The sequence below is a fragment of the Anolis sagrei genome, chromosome 6 (genome assembly GCF_037176765.1).
Source record: "Anolis sagrei isolate rAnoSag1 chromosome 6, rAnoSag1.mat, whole genome shotgun sequence".
In the NCBI taxonomy this organism is placed as follows: Eukaryota; Metazoa; Chordata; class Lepidosauria; order Squamata; family Dactyloidae; genus Anolis; species Anolis sagrei.
In genome coordinates, this window is record NC_090026.1 from 71,810,876 (window position 1) to 71,830,746 (window position 19,871).

General features: G+C 36.3%; 1 protein-coding gene across 2 annotated transcripts in view; it reads right to left on the bottom strand.

Annotated features, from left to right (window-relative positions):
* Positions 1–19,871, bottom strand: part of BBS9 (Bardet-Biedl syndrome 9) — a 230,301-nt gene that overhangs the window by 148,017 nt on the left and 62,413 nt on the right. For both annotated transcript variants that reach the window (XM_060781629.2, XM_060781630.2), the window contains 2 exons: positions 16,936–17,108; positions 14,863–15,015 (listed from right to left, as the gene is read on the bottom strand). In XM_060781629.2, coding sequence (XP_060637612.2) covers positions 14,863–15,015; positions 16,936–17,108 — 326 coding nt within the window. The remainder of the gene's footprint in view (positions 1–14,862; positions 15,016–16,935; positions 17,109–19,871) is intronic.

Below are 19,871 nucleotides of genomic sequence, written 5' to 3' on the forward strand. Positions count from 1 at the left end.
ATCCCCTCCCCGGCTCCTGCGCTCCGGCTCCGGCTCCTGCGCCCTCCTCCTCCTCCTCCTCCTCCCAGCTGTGTTGCAGGAAGTGCCAGGAGGAGGAGGAGGAGGAGGAGGGCGCAGGAGCCGGAGCCGATTGGATGGCGCGCGGAGGCCGGTTGTAAGGGTGAGCGCGCGCGCGCGCCATCCAATCGGCTCCGGCTCCTGCGCCCTCCTCCTCCTCCTCCTCCCAGCTGTGTTGCAGGAAGTGCCAGGAGGAGGAGGAGGAGGAGGAGGGCGCAGGAGCCGGAGCCGATTGGATGGCGCGCGGAGGCCGGTTGTAAGGGTGAACCCGCGCGCGCCATCCAATCGGCTCCGGCTCCTGCGCCCTCCTCCTCCTCCTCCTCCTCCCCCCAGCTGTGTTGCAGGAAGTGCCAGGAGGAGGAGGAGAAGGAGGAGGGCGCAGGAGCCGGAGCCGATTGGATGGCGCGCGGAGGCCAGTTGTAAGGGTGAGCGCGCGCGGGCCGGGCGCCCAACAGGCAGGGGCGGTGCTTGGCTCACTGGGTGTGCGCTCGCGCCGCCCCTTCGCCCCGCCCGCCCCATTTACAAAACGGGCGAAAGCTCGTAAATACTGTGGGAGTTGCCGTTTCGATATTTAAAAACCCTTCCGGGTTTGAAAATATGTTTTGTTATCGTACCGTAAATGCAAAAATTAACGAATGTTTTACGAATTACGAAATTAACGAACGAAACCGCACAGGCCTAATATCTATTTCTAGGCCGAAGAGCCGGTGTTGTTCATAGACATCTCCAAGGTCATGGGGCCAGCATGACTACATGGAGTGCTGTTACCTTCCCATCAGAGCAGTACCTACTGATCTACTCACATGTGCATTTTGTAGAAATATGTTTTAATATGTGTATTTTATATAATGTTTATGATGGTGTGTTTTTAGCTATGTTGTGACCTGCCTCAACCCTCCAGAAGAGGTAGTTAAGAAATAAAAATCATCATCATCATCATCTAGTTTACACCAGGAGAGGAACCACATGACATAAGGCTCCGGATGCTTAAATCTACATCCAAGTTCATCACATATGGCTTGACATTAATACAGGCCTTTATATTCCTGAATTGGCACTATGGACACAACAGCATCTACAGGCACACCAACAAACTATCTAAGCTTGCCAGTTCCATAGACTAGCATTAGGAGGTCAACAGAAAGCTGATAAATCTCAAGGCTTTAATTGATTTCAAATTGTACCACAGGTGTGATGATTATAAGACTTAGAGGACTCTGGCCGAGTTTGGATCATTTTGAATTGGTTTTGAATTTGGGCATTTCACCCATACTATAAATGCAATGGGATGAGAAGCACATACTCTTCCCCTCAAAGATAGCATTTCAAACTGGGACTTCTGAGTTTAGTGCTAATTCTAATATGAACAGAAGAGGAAAATGCTAGTTAGTAGGTAAAAGTTGCTACAGTAGTATACATGTCACTATAATATCTCTCAGTCAACACACTGCTACTGAAGGACAATTCAGCAATGCCACTGACAAATGTATCAGTGACATGAAATATGCACAAGACTAACAATGTGTAATTGTCTGTCTCTCTTTTTCTTTATCTTTGGCGCCTGCAGATTGTAAAAGAAGATGCCTAAATTGGGAACTTGACTTTGAAGAAACCTTTCATTTAGCAGCTGAGACATACATTCTAATGTGCAAATGAGCAAATGAGAACATAGGTCAAAAATAAAACAAAACAAAAACAAATAATATGCTATCAGATGTTTAAATCAGAGAACATGGAAGAGATCATGACACTTTGTTGCAGAAGTAGACAGTTTTCCTCCTGGTGTTGATGACATTAATATATAAAGAATCAGTTTTCAATTTACTTCAAATTTACAATTCATCTTGATTCTCCCCCAATATTTAATTCATGTAAAACTACAACCTAAACCTTCTGTAAAGTTTCACACAAAGAATGAGGGCAACCTTTGTTTCTCCTTAAAACAACTCCCATTGAACACTGTTTGACACTCTTAGAATATAGCAAGTACATACCAGTATACATTCGTATTATTGTTCAATTGAGTTTACTCTTAAGAGTATCTAAAAAGGAAAAACTGAAATTATAGAACTGGTCTTAAGGTATTTGCATAAGATAAAACAGAGATATGGAGAGCTTTGGTTTGAGTTGAAAACAAAGTTGATGAAAACATAAAAAAAAAACAGAAACAGTAGGCATTGTTTCTCAATTAAGAAAAGTTGGAAAAATGTAGTGCAACCTGATTATGAGAAATCAAGTCGGAGTTCTTAAAGACAAATATCTGAGAGATTTAGTATTGAAATCAAAATTTATAAAGATCTTAAACTTGGGGTGATATTTAAGATTGTTTGAAAATTGTTTCTGCCTGAAAATATGAAATAGCTTTTATCATAGAGTAGCTGTATGGAGCCATCTCTATATAGTAAAGAAAACAGCATATGAGCAACTTTTTCAAAGTAACTTTCTCAGCATTTGGCTGAATATCCTATTTGTTATTAAATTTGGATATTCATTTGACAGCTAGTTTACGTTTTTATATTACATGTAGCAAATAAGTAGCTACGCTTAAATGTCAAGATTTCTAGATGGTGTCCTGACATACAGAAAAGTTATAGGAAACAGGAGAGCAAACTAAAACTATAAGTGACCAGGTAGTCATTTCCAGTTTTGAAAGGCATTAAAAAGGCCTCACTTTTAAAATAGGTTTAAAATTGAGACTTGCCCCAACAGAACAATTATAGGGACAATATTTTGGAACCAAGACATTTTATCAGATTATACAGAAGATTCAAGGCAGACTTAGGGCGCTTCCATACAGGAGAAAAACCCACGATGAAGTGGGTTTTAAAAGCCTGCTTCGAGGTGGGTTTCTGTCTCACCTCCCCCCAAAATTCGAGCTTTCCCAGAAGGTGTCTTCTGTTAACCACAAAATTGCTCCTGGCCCTCCTCTTCCCCCCTCCCCGCTTCCTGGCATGTTCATTCTACATGGCAGGAGGACTGTAGCAGCAACTTAAGGGCTTTGGGGGGGGGGGGAAATCTCTCACCTTTGGGCTACAGGAGCCCAAAAGTGCGAGATGGCTATGAGGACTGACCCCCAGGAGTACCCGGTAATCAGTTCCCATAGGCCCAATACCCCATGAGATCTGGGCCTTTCAGGAAGGGCCCCAAATATAATGGGGCATCAAATTTATTCAAGACAAAGCAGGGTTTACATGCATTCTCTCAAATTAATTCGCTTTTACCAGCAGTTTCATTTGGATGCATCTGGTAAAAGGCCGGACCAATATAGAGACCAATCAATCTAGTCTACTAATATAAATGTATCTTCAGGTCTTTTTTAGATTCTAATAGGTAGGACATAACTCAAACCATCTGAACAACAAAACTAACAGTGTACACAGCACCATCTGACATATTCTAAAACAAATTATGGTTTAATTAATTTCCATCAGCTAATGGGGACAACTAAAAATCAATCCAAACTGTTATGAGAGCTGGCTTGTTTATTTTTAAAGTTGATCTTGAAGAAATTATATATATCCTCCTTAGCAGCTTTTGCACATTTCTCTATACTGAGCATTGTTGGAAAATGTGATCAATGTAGCCTTGCTGAATGAATTACTAAAACATTGAATAAGTTGTGCCTATTTTGTGTGTGCTTCAATCCTTGTGCTATATATTTTAATATATTTTAAAATACGTATTCTGTGAGGGTGTATTTTGGATATATTTTATGGTATGCATTTATAATGATGTGTTTTACCTGTGTTGTGCCCTGCCTCAAGCTGTTAGGAGAAGCAGGTTATAACTAAAAATATATTATTTTTACAGTTATAAAAAGAGTACAGATGAAAACAATGTATATGAATGATAACGTACTCGATAGATAATGTGAAATGGAACTGAAAAGACCATTGTTGGCCCAGAACCTTAACTATTTTATAATGTTTAAAACTTTAAACAGAGCCTGTGACTTCAAAGGAAAGACTGCCTCTTCAGAAATTAGTTTCCTAACATTCCAAGTGTAATTTTAAGAGAAAACAACACTATTAACTAATTAGCTTAAGTGTAAGTGGGATCAGCAGGGCCTCCCCTTCTGCATTTTTGTTTTGTTTTTATCTGCGTCTAGTGTTTCTCCTCTGACTGCACCGCTTTCAGGTCACTGTAATCCACAATGAACAATTTAGCTAAGGAAATCCACACCCCTACCTAAATTTACTCCTGGAATACCTCCTTTGATCTTTCAGTTCCTAGATGAAGTTATAACATCTTCAGTTCCTCCACACCCCTTTGTTATGACCTTGTGAAGAAACCTTAATTCCAGCACAGAAACACTTAAGAAGATATACGAGTGAGAAACTAAACATCTTAAACACATGTGACATATATCCAAAACTATAATTAGGTCATTACAACTTTATAAAAAGGGAAGCATAAACCGAAGAACATGTCCCTGTTTCTCAATTAGTTCTTCAATTTTATTTAAGGATATTTCATTGAAGCAAATTGATTGGACATTGTTTGACACCATTGTGTGCATGTTCTCCAGGAGCACATAAGATTGTCTTATATTTTAGGTGAGAACAATATACTAATATTATATTTTACAATGCAAACACATCAAAAGTGCAATTCAAAAGTAGTTGATGTTCTAACTTTTCTCCCCTCAAGAAGTTTTTATTTATTATTTATTTACTTACTTACTTTACTTGTATACCACAGTTTCTCAGCCGAACAGGCGACTCAACGCGGTTTACAACAAGGATAAGAATCAATCAACGATATACAATTTAAAACCATAAAAGCATAATATACAATATTGACAGAACAATAGACAGCACAATGCATCTCATAACTAGAGTCGTGATCCAATTCGTCGTCCAAATTTCCATTCCTGTAATCATCACATTCATTGCACTGTTTAACCGAATGCCCGTTCAAACATCCAAGTTTTTAATCTTCTTCGGAACACCATTAGCGAGGGGGCTGATCTTACCTCCATAGGAAGGGCGTTCCACAGCCGGGGGGCCACCACAGAAAAGGCCCTGTCTCTCGTCCCCGCCAGCCGCACCTGTGAAGCAGGCGGGATAGAGAGCAGGGCCTCCCCAGAAGATCTTAGGGTCCTGGCGGGCTGACAGGCAGAGATACGTTCGGATAGGTAACTTGGGCCAGAACCGTTTAGGGCTTTATAGGCCAGCGCCAGCACTTTGAATTGAGCCCGGTAGCAAATCGGCAGCCAGTGGAGCTGGTGCAGCAGAGGAGTGGTATGCTCCCTGCGCTCCGCTCCTGTTAGTATCTTTCATTCTGTTCCCTAGTGAAGTTCGTAATATATGATCTAGATTGCAATCATCTTAACTAATTAAATAGCTGTACACACGATAGACAGTTTCACTACCAGAAGCTGGAATGTCAAATAGCCTCTGAGTGTCTGTCTATATATGTTGTGTGTCTATGGCATTGAATGTTTGCCATTGTATGTATATTGTGATCCACCCTGAGTCCCCTGCGGGGTGAGAAGGGTGGAATATTAATACTGTAAATAAAAATAAATAAATAAATAATACACCATGAACATCTTTACTGCCAAAATTTTGAAAATATAACTGCAGTACAAATAATTTGCTGTGATTTATTTTCCAAAACACAAGGAGTTAAAGTAATCTGTACTCTATTACCTAACATCAAAAGCTACCAACTCCACTTCCTGGAATGGCATCAGATTTCTTATTAAAAATTACACATGATTTTAATTATGGAAGTTTATTACCAAACAACATCTTGTTAAGATTTAACTGGAATGAAATACTGCATAACATGGTCTTGTAACACTTAGCAAGTCAGTACTGCTACTGGAATATATACTATATACTCATTTTTAATCTGAGCCAACCTTACTGTATTGTTGCAGAAATTATTATAATAAAGATTGTTATAAACATTAGAAATATAATTATTTGAAAAAATATTATTCAATTAATTTGAAGAATTATCAACTATCTACATTGCACAATGAATCCCTGCTGCCAGCTACTTTCCCAAAGGAAAGTATTCCTGTCTTGGAAATCTTTTAATTCAGGAGATGATCTCAGTGTTTTACACTGAAATAAGAAAAAGACTTCTTAAGCTTCAAAGCAAACAACACTTAAGTAGAATAAGCCAGTTTACAAGAAAACACAATGCAACAAAACAACCTGTTGACAAGGTCAACAGCAACCATGCTTTTATGCAATTTTGTAAAGAATGGCCTGGTTCTGATATGCATAGCTCAGCTTCTTGAGTATTAGATTAAAAATAGCATTGCCCTCTGGGATGAAGATCAGAAGTGCTGTTAAGGGTTTCAAAAAGCCCTTTATTGTTTTCTTTTTCTTTTCTCTCTCCGTCTTGCCATCTAAGTAATAAATTAGCATAAAAATATTGTTCACAGGACGATATTTTGAAATGATTAGTTACTGATTATATAACTTTATATCCTGCGTTTTCTACCAGGGATGGGATGCAAAGTGGCTTCCCAATGAGAAAATTAGTATCTGCTGGGCATAAACACATATATGAACAAAGGCGAAAAGGGAAGAGAGAAGGCACTAGAAAGAAATCTAGGGGAAAATAAAAGTTCCAAATGCCTTTTCTGAACAAATATTACCTAGGAAAACACACTGAGGCTGGATCTACTCTACCCTATATCCCAGGATTTGATCCCAGGTTATCTACTTATCCCTGATTATCTGGCAGTGTAAACTCATATAATCCAGTTCAAAGAAAATAATCTGGGATCAGATTCTGGGATACAAGGCAGTGTAGAAGGGACCTGAGAATGCTTTCCCAGTTGCTTTCTGGTTATTGCTTCTGGTCTGAACATTGTTTATTTTTTAAAATGTTTGTTTGTTTGTGTATTTATTTAGATAATAACATTTCAGAGTAACTTTGATATTGGTCATCCCCAGTAACACTGAGTATTTATTTTAGGAGAAGCTGAAAAACTGGAAGGAAGAAACTCTGTGAGAGGTCAACAACTGTTCCTGAAATCTGTCTGAATTTCATTAACAGGTTGTAATACAGTATACTCTATATACTTGTTTATTTAAAAATCAAGTTAACACACTGAATATTCTTGTGTTTAAGGTGACCTCATATATAAATCAGGGAAAGTTTGGGGGGGGGGGGCAAATTATGGATTTGATATGATCTGTGGATAAGTTAGAGGTCATTTTGTAGAAAGGCGACAATGTATGTGTGTGTATATATGTGTACAACCAATATGTTACTGCTAACCAAAATGTATTTTGAGTTTAGGCTGGCAAAAGGAAATTTCTATCGCAAACTATATCTTTGCCCCCATAACTGCCATTAAAATGCTTAACTATTCTGATAAAAGAACCGTAAAGTTAAAAGGAAGAATATGCGTTTTAACAGAATCCATTTTTCATCCAGAAATGATTTGATTAAGTGATTTTATTTAATTCTATATAAACTAAATTTTTCAGAAGTTAGGTTACAATGTACTGTTAATTTCTCCTAAAAGAATGGAAGTAAAAGAATTATATACATTTTCTTCCTTAGCACTATTTTTATAACTATATTATTTCTTGTATTCTGTGGTCAACAGCTCCTCATAGAAACTAGTAATAAAATACTAGCCTGACAACTTTAACAAAGACTCTAGGTCAAGAGGCAATTTCATTAAGAACGGACAAGAGCCTGCCAATCATATCAAGACATTCTATTCATTAAACAAAGCTAATTGATAGAAAGGTGCCACCCTCTTTGGAATCCAATCTCCTCAAAGGCTGCAAGCAATCTCTCACTGAACACTAAGTGCTAAAAGGTTTGACATAATATATTTGAGATGTGGGGGTTAGAAATGCTCACATATTCCACTGAATCACTCTTCCATAACACTTGCAAAGTAATGCTAGCATGTTCCCCTTGGGCAAACACCTGTTTACGAATAGGGACATGTCATTAAAAGTGACTTCAACCTCTTACGTGCAATGCCAAATTTAGTGTAAATCACTTTGGTTATGCCAGGACTGGCATTCCAATCCTATGTTCTGGACAATTAACTACAGCCTTTAGCTTCTAATTACTTATCTAAGGTGTTTAAAGCAGTGCTTGAAAACAGAGAAAGGGAACAGCCACAGCATTCACATTTTCCAGAGAGACAAACAGTGCCACCTGCTTGGTTAATACACCCTGAAAAGTTACAAATGAATGATGCAAGTTATTAACTCACAGCACGTACTGTCTAATTTATACGGGACTGATCTCATAGGCATTTATGGGGCAAGTAAAGTCCTTTCTTAATTATCAAAAGAATAAATAAATGTGTCAACACATCGTCCATACAACATTCCACTGAGAATTATGCACTTGGGGAGAATGCTGTTTGCATCATCAAAAGCATTTCCTCCAATTCAAATATGCATTTTTAAGCAATTGACTGCCCCTTTCAAAAACCAGAAACCCAGTGGATTAACATTTTAGTTTTCACTAGATTACAGTTTGGCAATATTTCAACCTTGTTTTACAGTTATTAATTCTAGAAACAACTGAACAACTAAATTTACAAAACATCTTTATACAAGAAGTGCATTATGAATCTAAAATAACCAGGCAATATTGGCATAGCTTACAGTAAATTAAATACTAAATATTTAGAAATCAAGTTCTTAGTCTGAATCCATTTAATATGTGGTCAGAAAGAAACAAGTTTCTTCAGGCTTTAATGGTAGTCACTCAAATCAGAAAGAAGAAAGCCCTCATCCTTTTAGCAATATGCACTAATAAATACCATTGTGGTAATAATCATACACTGATATTTCAGGAGACATCTTCATAAAGACTGAGATTCTAATAATATCCTCCAAATATCAGACTTTTAATTGGCTTCTGAACATCTCCTTGGTAAAACTTTGGCAATGTTTTCAATTGCCAAGTATGTGGTTCTTGTTGCAGCAGTTAAAACAGCAGGAACACCTGCTAGAGACTGGAATCCCACACCTACATCTCATGTTGTTGTTGTTGGATGCCTTCCAGTTCTTTCTGGTTTATGGCAATATATTCAGAGATGGGTTGCGTTTGTCTTCCTCGGAAAAAAGTTACTTGCCCAGAGTCCTTTGGCTGGATGGGGATTCAAACCCCATTCTGCAGAGTTGTAATCTAACACTAGAACAATGATACCATGTTGGATCATTATGTCTTAAACTGTTGCTTGGAAGACATAATCCCAAAGCCCTGTGGACAATGGTGATTAAAAGCAAACGGGTAAACAGCGGCCAAAAACTAAAAGGAAAATAAGGATGGCAGTAAACAATAGAACAAGATTTTTTTTTAAGTAATGCAAATGGTAAAAAGCAAGGCAATGGATTCTGTTTTGCTCGTATCGCAAACGTTGCCTTATTAAATCCTTGAAGAAATTAATTAACATAATATGTGATCCCTGCAGGTCCCTCCTTTAAAAGTAAATAATAGATGTAGCCAGGGAAATGCAAACAAAATAAGATTGCAATTCTGATGGGGTAGTGAATACTCTGCTGCTCAACTGTATACCTCCCTGGCCTGATAGAAGTATATTGTACTGCAGGATTTTGTAATGCATGTTGAGCACATACATACACACACCTCACTAAGGTAAGTTCAGGTTTACATGGTAATCATGGGGTCTGTCTCAATTTCTATCTGCCCTACACATGTGGCAGGTTTATGTTGAGCATAGGTAGTGGGGTAAAACAGATCCTAACTTAATAGGATTTACTGAGACTGTCCTTGCAAGTTGGAAGGAAGCAAAATGGTTTAATCTCAGGAACATATTGATCCAGGATTCCTTAATGCTTTGCTGGGTTTTCTAATTGTCAATTCTGGAATGGAGACATTATCTGTCCAAATTGTTATTTACATGTATGTAGAACATTAAGTCTCCATGGTTCACTAAGGAGTTCAAAACAATGAAGCACTTGTTTAATGACTATAGCAGTGGTGGGGAGCTACTCAGAATGAATCTAACTGAAAACAGGTTGGGACTATTTCAAAGTTGTAAAGACTGTGAAAAAGCTGGATTTTTCCTCTTTTGACTACAATCTCATATGGTGTAATCCTTTGGTTCAAGAGGCAATTACATGCTACACATCAGAGTACTGAGGCAACCTCAGAAACATAATGATGATGCCGATAATAATAATAATAATAATAATAATAATAATAATAATAATTTTATTCTTATACCCTGCTACTATCTCCCCAAAGGGACTCAGGATGGCTTACAAATGGGACAAAATGCCCACAAGACATAAAAGCATTAAAATAGGAGCATCATAAAATACAACTAAGATAAAACAGACTAAACATAACAGAATAAAATAGAACTGCACTGGAGCTCCATCAAACCAGGTTAAACAAAAACCATGACCAAGATTTCTAAAATTGGCATAACCAAGCTATACAAGTGCTGGGCAAGGGATAGTGCAAATAGCGTACCACAGGGCTGGGGAAGTGGATGAAGTGCAAATACAACTGAGACTAATCAATCTCGAATGATTGCTGGAACATCTAGGTTTTCAAATCCCTATGAAAGGAGGCCAATGTGTGTAACCTCCCTGGAGAGGTATTCCAAAGTCAGGGAGGCACCACTGAGAAGGCCCTTTCCCTCGTCCCTTCGAGCCATGCTTGTGATGGTAGTGAAACATACTATGACATATTTGTATAACATTTACAAAGAAAAATATCAGAAGCATTTTGATTTGGATTCCATACTGCAGGCTGATTCCATGAAGACACACATACGTAAGCTACATGTTTGTCCAGTTTTGATGGATGGGTTTCACTTTGTTCAATCTGATAGCATGGAACTATAATATAATATAATCATAGCCAGAAAATAATTCTATATTTCTTTTAATTCATTTTATTTTGATTGCAGTGACTCTGAAACATAAAAATGCTAATACTTGGACTTTGAGGGAGGAGCTAAAGAGTGAAAGTTCCCTCTCACTTAGCTGGAGGTGGGAGAGAAGCAATCCCCAAAGAAATGCTGGTTTTGGGGCCCCAAAATCAGCAAGAGACACCTTCTAGGAACAGAAGAAAGTAAAAGGACAAAACGACAAAATTTGTTTCAAGTATTACACAAATTCATCAAAAGTAGACACAGAAAAGTCCAACAACTCAAATCATCATATTACCTTCCTGTGGAAACTGCATCAGCATTATGCTAGCCAAGCGCTACGAGCTCTCCCTTCCACTGGCTTCATAAATCAACACAGAAGAATGAAGATTGGAAACGTGGAAAATTAAGACAAGCCCTTTTTTACTTCTTAAAAGTAAATCTAACCAAATTTAATTGGAAGTTTGATGAGCTCTTGAGGTAACAACGATCTTGTCCCTTGTCACTTAGATTGTGCAATGACCTGTCAGAAAACATTCAACTTTGAACCATGAGTTTTAGATATGCATTCAATTGTTGCTGTATTTTGATCTTTGTACCAACCATGTGTTTTGGTGTATGTATTTTATTGTGGTGTGTTTTGATATATGCATTTTATCGTACTATTTTTATGTTGATATGTTTTGAGTGTGTAGTACCTCACCCTGAGCCATGAGGAGAGGTAACAAATAACATTGTTATTGTTGTTGTTGTTGTTGTTAAATTATCATTAGTACTTGTGGAGAAAAATCATTCCACGGGTGTATCTGTATAACACTATAAAGAAGATAAAGAGGAAATATGTAGGTTTGTAAAGACAAGAAAATTATGTAGGGAAAAAGTTTTACTCTTATTCACCTTTAAATATGTGTAATACTAATGAAATGGAAGACTATTTTAATAACTAAGCATGCTATTTTTGCAACTGTTGCTGCTTCAGGTGCCTCCAGATTAGATCTGATATCAGAGAAATGAAAAAAGCAAATTGCACTCTAACACAACTTTCTGAACAATTATTTAATGCTGATAAATCATACATGTCTTCTGTCCTTTAACAGATTGGATATATGCTATAACAACATTTCTTTTTTAAAAAAGTAACTACGATATAACACAATTTACTGTCTACTGCTGCTCTCTGCTGGAAGTAATTGTTCTATTTCCTATACAGATACCCTATGGATACTGCAAGAGAAATGAATTTATATATTTATATATGAAGCACTGCGCTTCAGTATTAAAATATTTTGAAGCCCTTTTCATTACCCAGATAAACATATTCTCAATTATGCTACATTATTGTCAATAAGCACTGGTATTGCTTTTAATTATAAAACACCAGAAGTCAATAAAATGTACCAGAGGTAAATGAGGAACACCCGATTATCCCTAATCAATACATTGGTACTTTCCCCAGCACTGTATAATATACGCTGATGTTTCTACGAATACTTGTTAAACTCATATTTCAGTCCCATGTTTTGGAACCAGGAGAAGAAAAATAAACAGAGGAAATAGCACAGACTGATCCTTTCTTTATGCTTTTTAATAAATTTAAATCTATTACAGAGTCTTTGCATGGAAGTCATTTTACTAAACATTTTTTTTACAAAGAAACAAAAGACAGGCTACTTACTTACCTGAAACAATTATTTGAATGGTAATCTGTGAACCATATATATGGGATTATCTGCATCTGTGTAGACTAGTTTCAGAAATTTCTGAAATTTGGCTGAAAGTCCACCCCATACTATACATGTTCAGTACAGTTACCACTCACACCCAATCAGTTCCATATCTGCCAGAGTGACTAGTAATAATCAAGGAAGATGGTCCTAGTAAGTGAAAAGACCAGTGGGTTGCAGATGTTCACAGATGACCAAAGAACCACAGTTATAGGAGGGCAGCTGCTTTTCTTTATGGTCTTTGTGACTCATATATATAAAAGATTGGCAAGCTACACAAACCTGAAAGGAAGGTGAGGACTGAAGCATAAACAAGCCAAAAGATGCAGAGTCTCTTGCCTAAACTTCAAGCCTGTAGAACTTTATGAAGATGTGGAAGCTTTTAAGCAGAGGCTGGATGGCCATTTGTCAGGGGTGATTTGAATGCAATATTCCTGCTTCTTGGCAGGGGGTTGGGCTGGATGGCCCATGAGGTCTCTTCCAACTCTTTGATTCTATGATTCTATGATTCTATGATTCTATGAATGGTTGAACCCAAAAATGAAATGGAGATGCACAAATGAGAAAGATAGAGGAAGACAGTTTCATAGGCAAACAAGATGGCAGAAGCCACCCATTTAGAAATATGCTGTGAGGAGGCATGATAACTTTGCTTATGAGATCTAGAGAAGAAAAAGAGTCTAGGAAGTTTTCTCAAATGCTTTGTCTGATTAACAAAGAAAACAACACCATGAAGAATTATCTAGATGCCATAAGCTGAGAAGAAAATAAAGAAAAGATGTCAAAAATATGTAACTACAACTGAATATATACATCATATTTCCTTATTACCCCTACAATTTACGCCGATCAGCCCATATATATGGTTCTCAAACATATTATTTTGCATAAATACAGCCCTGTGTTATATCCTATTTTTGGTTCTTGGCCACACATAAAACAGATTGTTCTAATGTGAGATTCCCAATACATTGTCTGTTTGATATATAGATCAAGGTAGAAGTCTCTCACCTTCTGATACAATCAAATAATATGTGTGCTATATGCTCAATTTCACGTGCTCCGCAAATTAAAATCTGTTCATTATAAGGGATGTTATTAAATCTCCCATATCTGAACATTGTATCGAGCTGATCAAATCCATCTCGAGTGACTATCTCCCTAAAATGTTTTGACAACTGGATTTTTAGATAGTTGACAATTTCCTTAAATGTAAATGTAAATTATTATTTTGTTTGGCTGTACATTTTTCTTTTCTTTCTTGCAGTTGAAAACTTGGTTGTATGTGGATAACAAACAAAATGGATCATAATTTTAAAGTATACTGAGGAGAAAGCATATAAATGGAATTTTGGCCTGTCCAGATAAAGTTTCTTAAAAATCTGAAAGAAAAGGAGTAACAGATCCTACTTCTCAAGAATGATTTTAGCAAAACAAACTGGATTTTTTATCTTCATTCAGCAAGATTCCATTGTCATACCCAAAACTACTGTAAATTTGTTTAGTTCAAATGCATTCATTTATTATCCAAGTTCATGAATAGCTAGCAGTCATGATGGTCATAGTGAATCTCCCTGGTCTGAATATCACTACTGAATACAAGTTGCTGGGAAATAACAACACAAGTCCTTTTTATGAACTTTTCACATCAGGTTTCAAATTGGATTACCAATGCGGGAAATAAAATGGACCTTTACTCTGATCCAAAGGGACTCTTCCTGGGCTCTTAATACTCGGCTGAGGTACAAACTCAAACTTTGCATGTTTTCGCAACAGAATAGTAAGCATGCTTTCAATTACTTCAGTTCTTGCCTTCGAAACACCCAGGATGTAAATACACTTACAAAAGGAGACAGTTAGTCTCAGATTATTTTGTTGTGAATGTTACATCAGTTAAACCATTCCACTAGTTTACAGTATACTATAAATGTTTACACAAGGTCTGAACTATAAAATATTTTCACATAACTATTTCAGCTTGGAAAGAATGATGCACTGTTAAAATTTGCGAGGCTTCTGAGTAGCCATTCTATATCTCAAGATCAAACAAAAACCTCTGCAGATCATCTGGAAAGTTGCAGGGAAATATTAGGTTAAACATATTACTGTTCCATGGTCTCTCAGATGGTAAATGTAACCAGGAAGGTATAGCTTATGTATTCTAAAACTACATGTTTAGTGTAGAGGGAAATATTAAAAAAGACATGCTCATAATCCAACTATACTGACCTGTCTGTATGTTCCTTCTAACAAGGTGTCCAGATGTTGAAGAGGAGCTGGAGTTTTATCTTTAAAGCGTGCCAGCAGGCGTCGTTCAATAGCTCTAAACTGTATTGCTCTTTCAGATAATAGTTGCTCATATTTTGCAGCATTCAAGCGCAGCTATAATTCATAAAGATTTTTAAAAGCAAATGTTAAGGCTACTCCCAACAGAATAAAATATTTTTTGCATCACAGGCTTATAAGCAAAATGAAACTTTTGAAACTTTCGTGAGTTACCATGATTTTGAACACTCTTTTTTCAATATTGTAGATATTACTAATACATTTCTGAGTTCTAGATGTTAAAAAATACAAAATTAAAATATCAGGCCACACAGTCTTTTCAGAAGTATGCTATTTTTTATCAATTCAATTGTTACTCAATTTTGATTTAAGTATGGACACTAATGTTGCAATGCGAATCCTTTCAGTGGTTTTAAATGGATTTTGATGTTTTATATCAGCAGATTAAAATGTTTAGAAAGTCATTCTGAAGACTTGAATCTCTTTCTTATTGTTTTCTCTTTACTTGACCCTGGAACTCCCTGACCAAGGAAGACTAAAACTTGCCTTTTCAGGCAGGCTTCTAAAGTGTTTTAGAATAAGTTTTAATGGTTTTAACTGTTTGTTTTTTCATAGTTTCAATGTTTAATTCTATTTTAATATGTTTTCCAGGTTTTAAGCTATATATTGTATTGTTTTTACTGTTATCCACTTTGAATCTCCTCTTTAGAGAAGTGATTATGATGATAACAAGAATAACAACAACAATACTTAGCCACATATTACAAAATAAAAACCAAATAACTTGTGAAATAAACCGTACATGCAAGAGCAAATATGAGGTAATTTTTTAAATATAGAACACCACATTCCTATAATACCAGCATACATTTTTAAAAAGTTGTATAACTCTCCATTTTGCAGGCCATGCGATGTAGCCAACCGGAGGACTGGTAATGTCACACTCATCAAAAGATCTATGAACAGGCTAAAATAATTCCAGCTATTACCAAAATTGAAAATAATTGTTGACAGCCTAGGTAATCTACAATAATGCATGTAATCTTGCCATGAACTTTCATGACAGAAATGAAATTAAGCTGTCATCAGCTGGCTATGAGGTGTTCCAGTATACTGGTTCTGTAGCACAGATGCTCAATGTACGAAATGGAATGATCACTACACTTCAAACCATGTATGCAGCAATCCTATATCCACATACCTGAGAGTAAACCCTATTTAATTCAACTGGATTTACTTCTGAGTAGAAATGTGTAGGATTGCAAGTCTGTCACTGTGCACTGCAGAATCTTGAAAATTGGATTAATATCCTCCAGGCTAGCTAAAGTTCAAACCCCATCTGACAGTGCACATTTGTAATTTTCTGCTCCAAATTAAGCATGTTTAGCAACATCTCCCAGAGAGATATGCATAGAATTATAACTTTAACTATATATCACATAATATTGCAAATTATATTGCAATTACAAATTTAAAATACTTTATTTATTTATTTATTTATTTATTTATTTATTTGCTGCATTTATATACCACTTTTCTCCCCCTGGGGGACTCAAATCATTTTCCTACATAATAATGGTAAAATTCAATGTTGTACATACAAGTGAACACTTTCTGAACTACTTTTTGAAGACTATCTTAATACATGTTTGGTTTAGCAAATATTATGAGAGGGAAGATCAAGCAGTGAACTCATCAGAAGCCCATCTAAATATGGCTTGGAACCTGTTAAAGACGGTATTTCTTTCTCAACACAAACACAGATCTCTCCCCCTTTGTGAGGAATTAGAGATGGGCCCATCATTTGGAGAATTCAAAAGCTTTGCACACTTGTGTGAATCTTTAATTGGACATAAATAGGGCATAAATAGTTATAAATTCGTAATTTCACATTCCTATCATGCAAAATTTCTTATAATATTAGCTATTATGTTAAGAGCAAAACAAAACAACATTTGGGGGAAAAATAAACACTGACAAACACAAGAATAAAGTCAGGAATATTTAAAAGCATACCTCAAAATGATGATCAATTATTTCAAAATATTCTTGTAATGGGATTGGACCAGAAAAGCTACACGCAAAATCTTTGCAATTTTGTTTCCTAAAATGTTCTTCAAGGCGAAGCGTAAGTTCTTTTGTAATAAGCCAAAGATCTTCTAAGTAATCACTTTGAATTCTATAACGCTCTTTAAAAATAAAGACAAAACCAAAGTTAGTATAAATTCACACTCGACTATTAACTAACACTCTTGAAAACAGATTTACAAAATTGATTTACAAATTGTATTTTTATTGATATCCACATATTTAACATAGTAATTTTTTACTTCCATCCATGTAATTAACTTCTAAATTCAACTTTAATGTTTCTGCTTTATAATTGTATTCTTCACAATTTAGTCTACGCAAAGAAGCTTTTTTTTATCACTATAGTTAAGATAGTTGTATCACAAAATTGAATGTATTCACAGTTAATATGTAATTTGCACGAGACAAAACAGGCTCCAGGGCCACCTTACTGCAGCAACCATAATGGTCTTTGGCTAAATGAAAATCATACAATATCAGCAGGCAGCATAAAAATGAGGAAGTTCATCCTATATTACTTATTTGCACAACATAAACACTTAATGGCTCTCTAACAGTAGCATGTCATGATAAACATAACTGTTTCAATGTAATTTAAAGCAAGTATCAATGTAAAGTTAGTGGTCTAAACCCAGCCACCAGTCTCAAACAGTGTAGGCACCTTGCATCAACAGGGATTACAAATCAGATCGCTGCTATCTGACATATCTGTAGCATCTTGTTCTTGAAAGAGTTGTAATTACATCTGTAAGTATTACTACAGATGCTAGATAAAACATGGGCTGGGATTGTGCCAACTACTAAAGCAATCTGACACTTGGACATAACTGCCCTAGGAAGGTTGTAAAAGATTTGGCAGCTGCTTGTTGGACTGATAAAAAGTTGGTTTTGCCCACTCCACCACTAAAACTTTCATAAAATTGGAGGTAAACAGAATATCTCCAGAAGTATTTTCTTGGTAACATTTTCCCTTTTCAGTGAGGTGAATCAGGATCCTGAGGCTGGGTGATATTTGTGGGGCAAAAATGGTAATGGAGAAAATGAGATTGAAATCTTAAAACTTAAAAGAGCCTGACATAAAACAAAGTCTTGGAAACTGGATCATCCTCCACTTTAGATAGTTCTCAAGTCAAACAAAAGTGGAGTGAACATTTCTCATTGGAGAAGTGTTATGACATGTGTGGGTCTATAGAAACCCAAGAGAGAGCATGAATTGGCCTTGCATGTTGTTTATTGGAACATTTGAAAACACTTCATTTTATTGTTTGGTAAATATAATAGTGTCTGTGTATTCTAAATTGTTTGTTTGATTGATTTATATTCTGCTTTTCTCCAAATACAGCAGCCAAAATCGCTGTGCTTAGAATGAGAAACAGCTGAGGCTTTGGGGAAGAACAACATGGGAAAACATGACAAGGATGTCTTCTTTCCAATACTGTGATCTTCTCTGAGCATCCTGATGGACTAGGCTTAGTATACAGGGTATAACAGGACAGTATTTAATAAGAAGAGGGGAAGATTGAGACATCTGAGACAGAGGTATACTAGTCTATAATTAATCTAACAATACTAAAACTAGGGAGCTTTCCTCACATCAATCCCATGAGTAGCATGAAATGCTCTTTTAAGGATGGAGCAATCTCTTTCTTTCAACTGTATAAAATGCTTTGTTTTCTACGATCTCCTTTGCAATTGAAGCAGCATTGCTGAAACTAAACTACATGGAAAAAGTAAATCCCCAGACACACTGGGACTTTCATCTCCATTATATCATCATTGCATTGCGACTGTTGTCAATCACATGAAAAGGTTCTGCCTCTTCAAGAGAGAAGAAAGAAGAGTAGGGGTATGAAATGGAGAAAAACAGAAAAAGAGGAGTGATAAGTTGGGGGTGAGTTTAGGAGCAAAGAAGCGAGAAGAAGTGATGTTTGGAGAGAAAACAACAAAGAATAGGTTTTGTTTCACACCTGCTATAAAAGTAAATAGGACGAGCAACCCATTACATTATGTTTCTTTTCCACCAGTGAAAAATTTACAAAATCGGATGGCAATTTTTCAGTCAGAATTACCAGATCTTAGACAATAATTCTGTACAGGATTTAAAAGCAAGTATTTAGGACAGCTTTCTTTACATTGATCGAAAATATCAAATGAATATGTCCTGTGAATTTTAATGTTTATCCTAAATGTCCATGTCAAACACCATTTTCACTAGATCAGAAGAATTCTAATAAAACAACACAACACTCCTATGTAAATATCTTAACAGGATTGTATTATCATCTCTGAAAAGGAAACGGGATAAATCGCTTGAAACCTGGAAAGTGGATAGAGGAATATTTTTGCTAGCATTTGAATAAGGGAACATTGACACTTTCCACCATGCCATGTCAGGCAGCACACACATTATCCATTAGTTGAAAGAGGCCACTTGAAAGGACTGGCTGTGGAACAATGATGATTTCAATACATTCTGGAAAATACTATATTTAGGCTGATTCATTCAATACATTTCTGCACAGTTCTAGGGAATAGTAAGGGGTAAAAATAACAAAAATACAGATAACTTTTAAAATAATGTTCTCCTTGTCAGATAGTTTGCCAAGTACCCTCCCCCTGACCAAAAGCAGAGATTTAGAACATTAAGCGATTTTATAAGATTAGTAATCTAAGATTGTGTAGCTTTTCTACTGGCACAATTCCCAGAAAATGCAATTCATTGATGGGACAATGACAAATTCTATTTATAGTGTACAAGGAAAATAGGAGGATTTTATTTTAAAACATGTCCTTTCAAACATCTGTTAATAATGATATACAACCTTATTTTTATTCATCCTAGATAAACTTCTAGCATAATG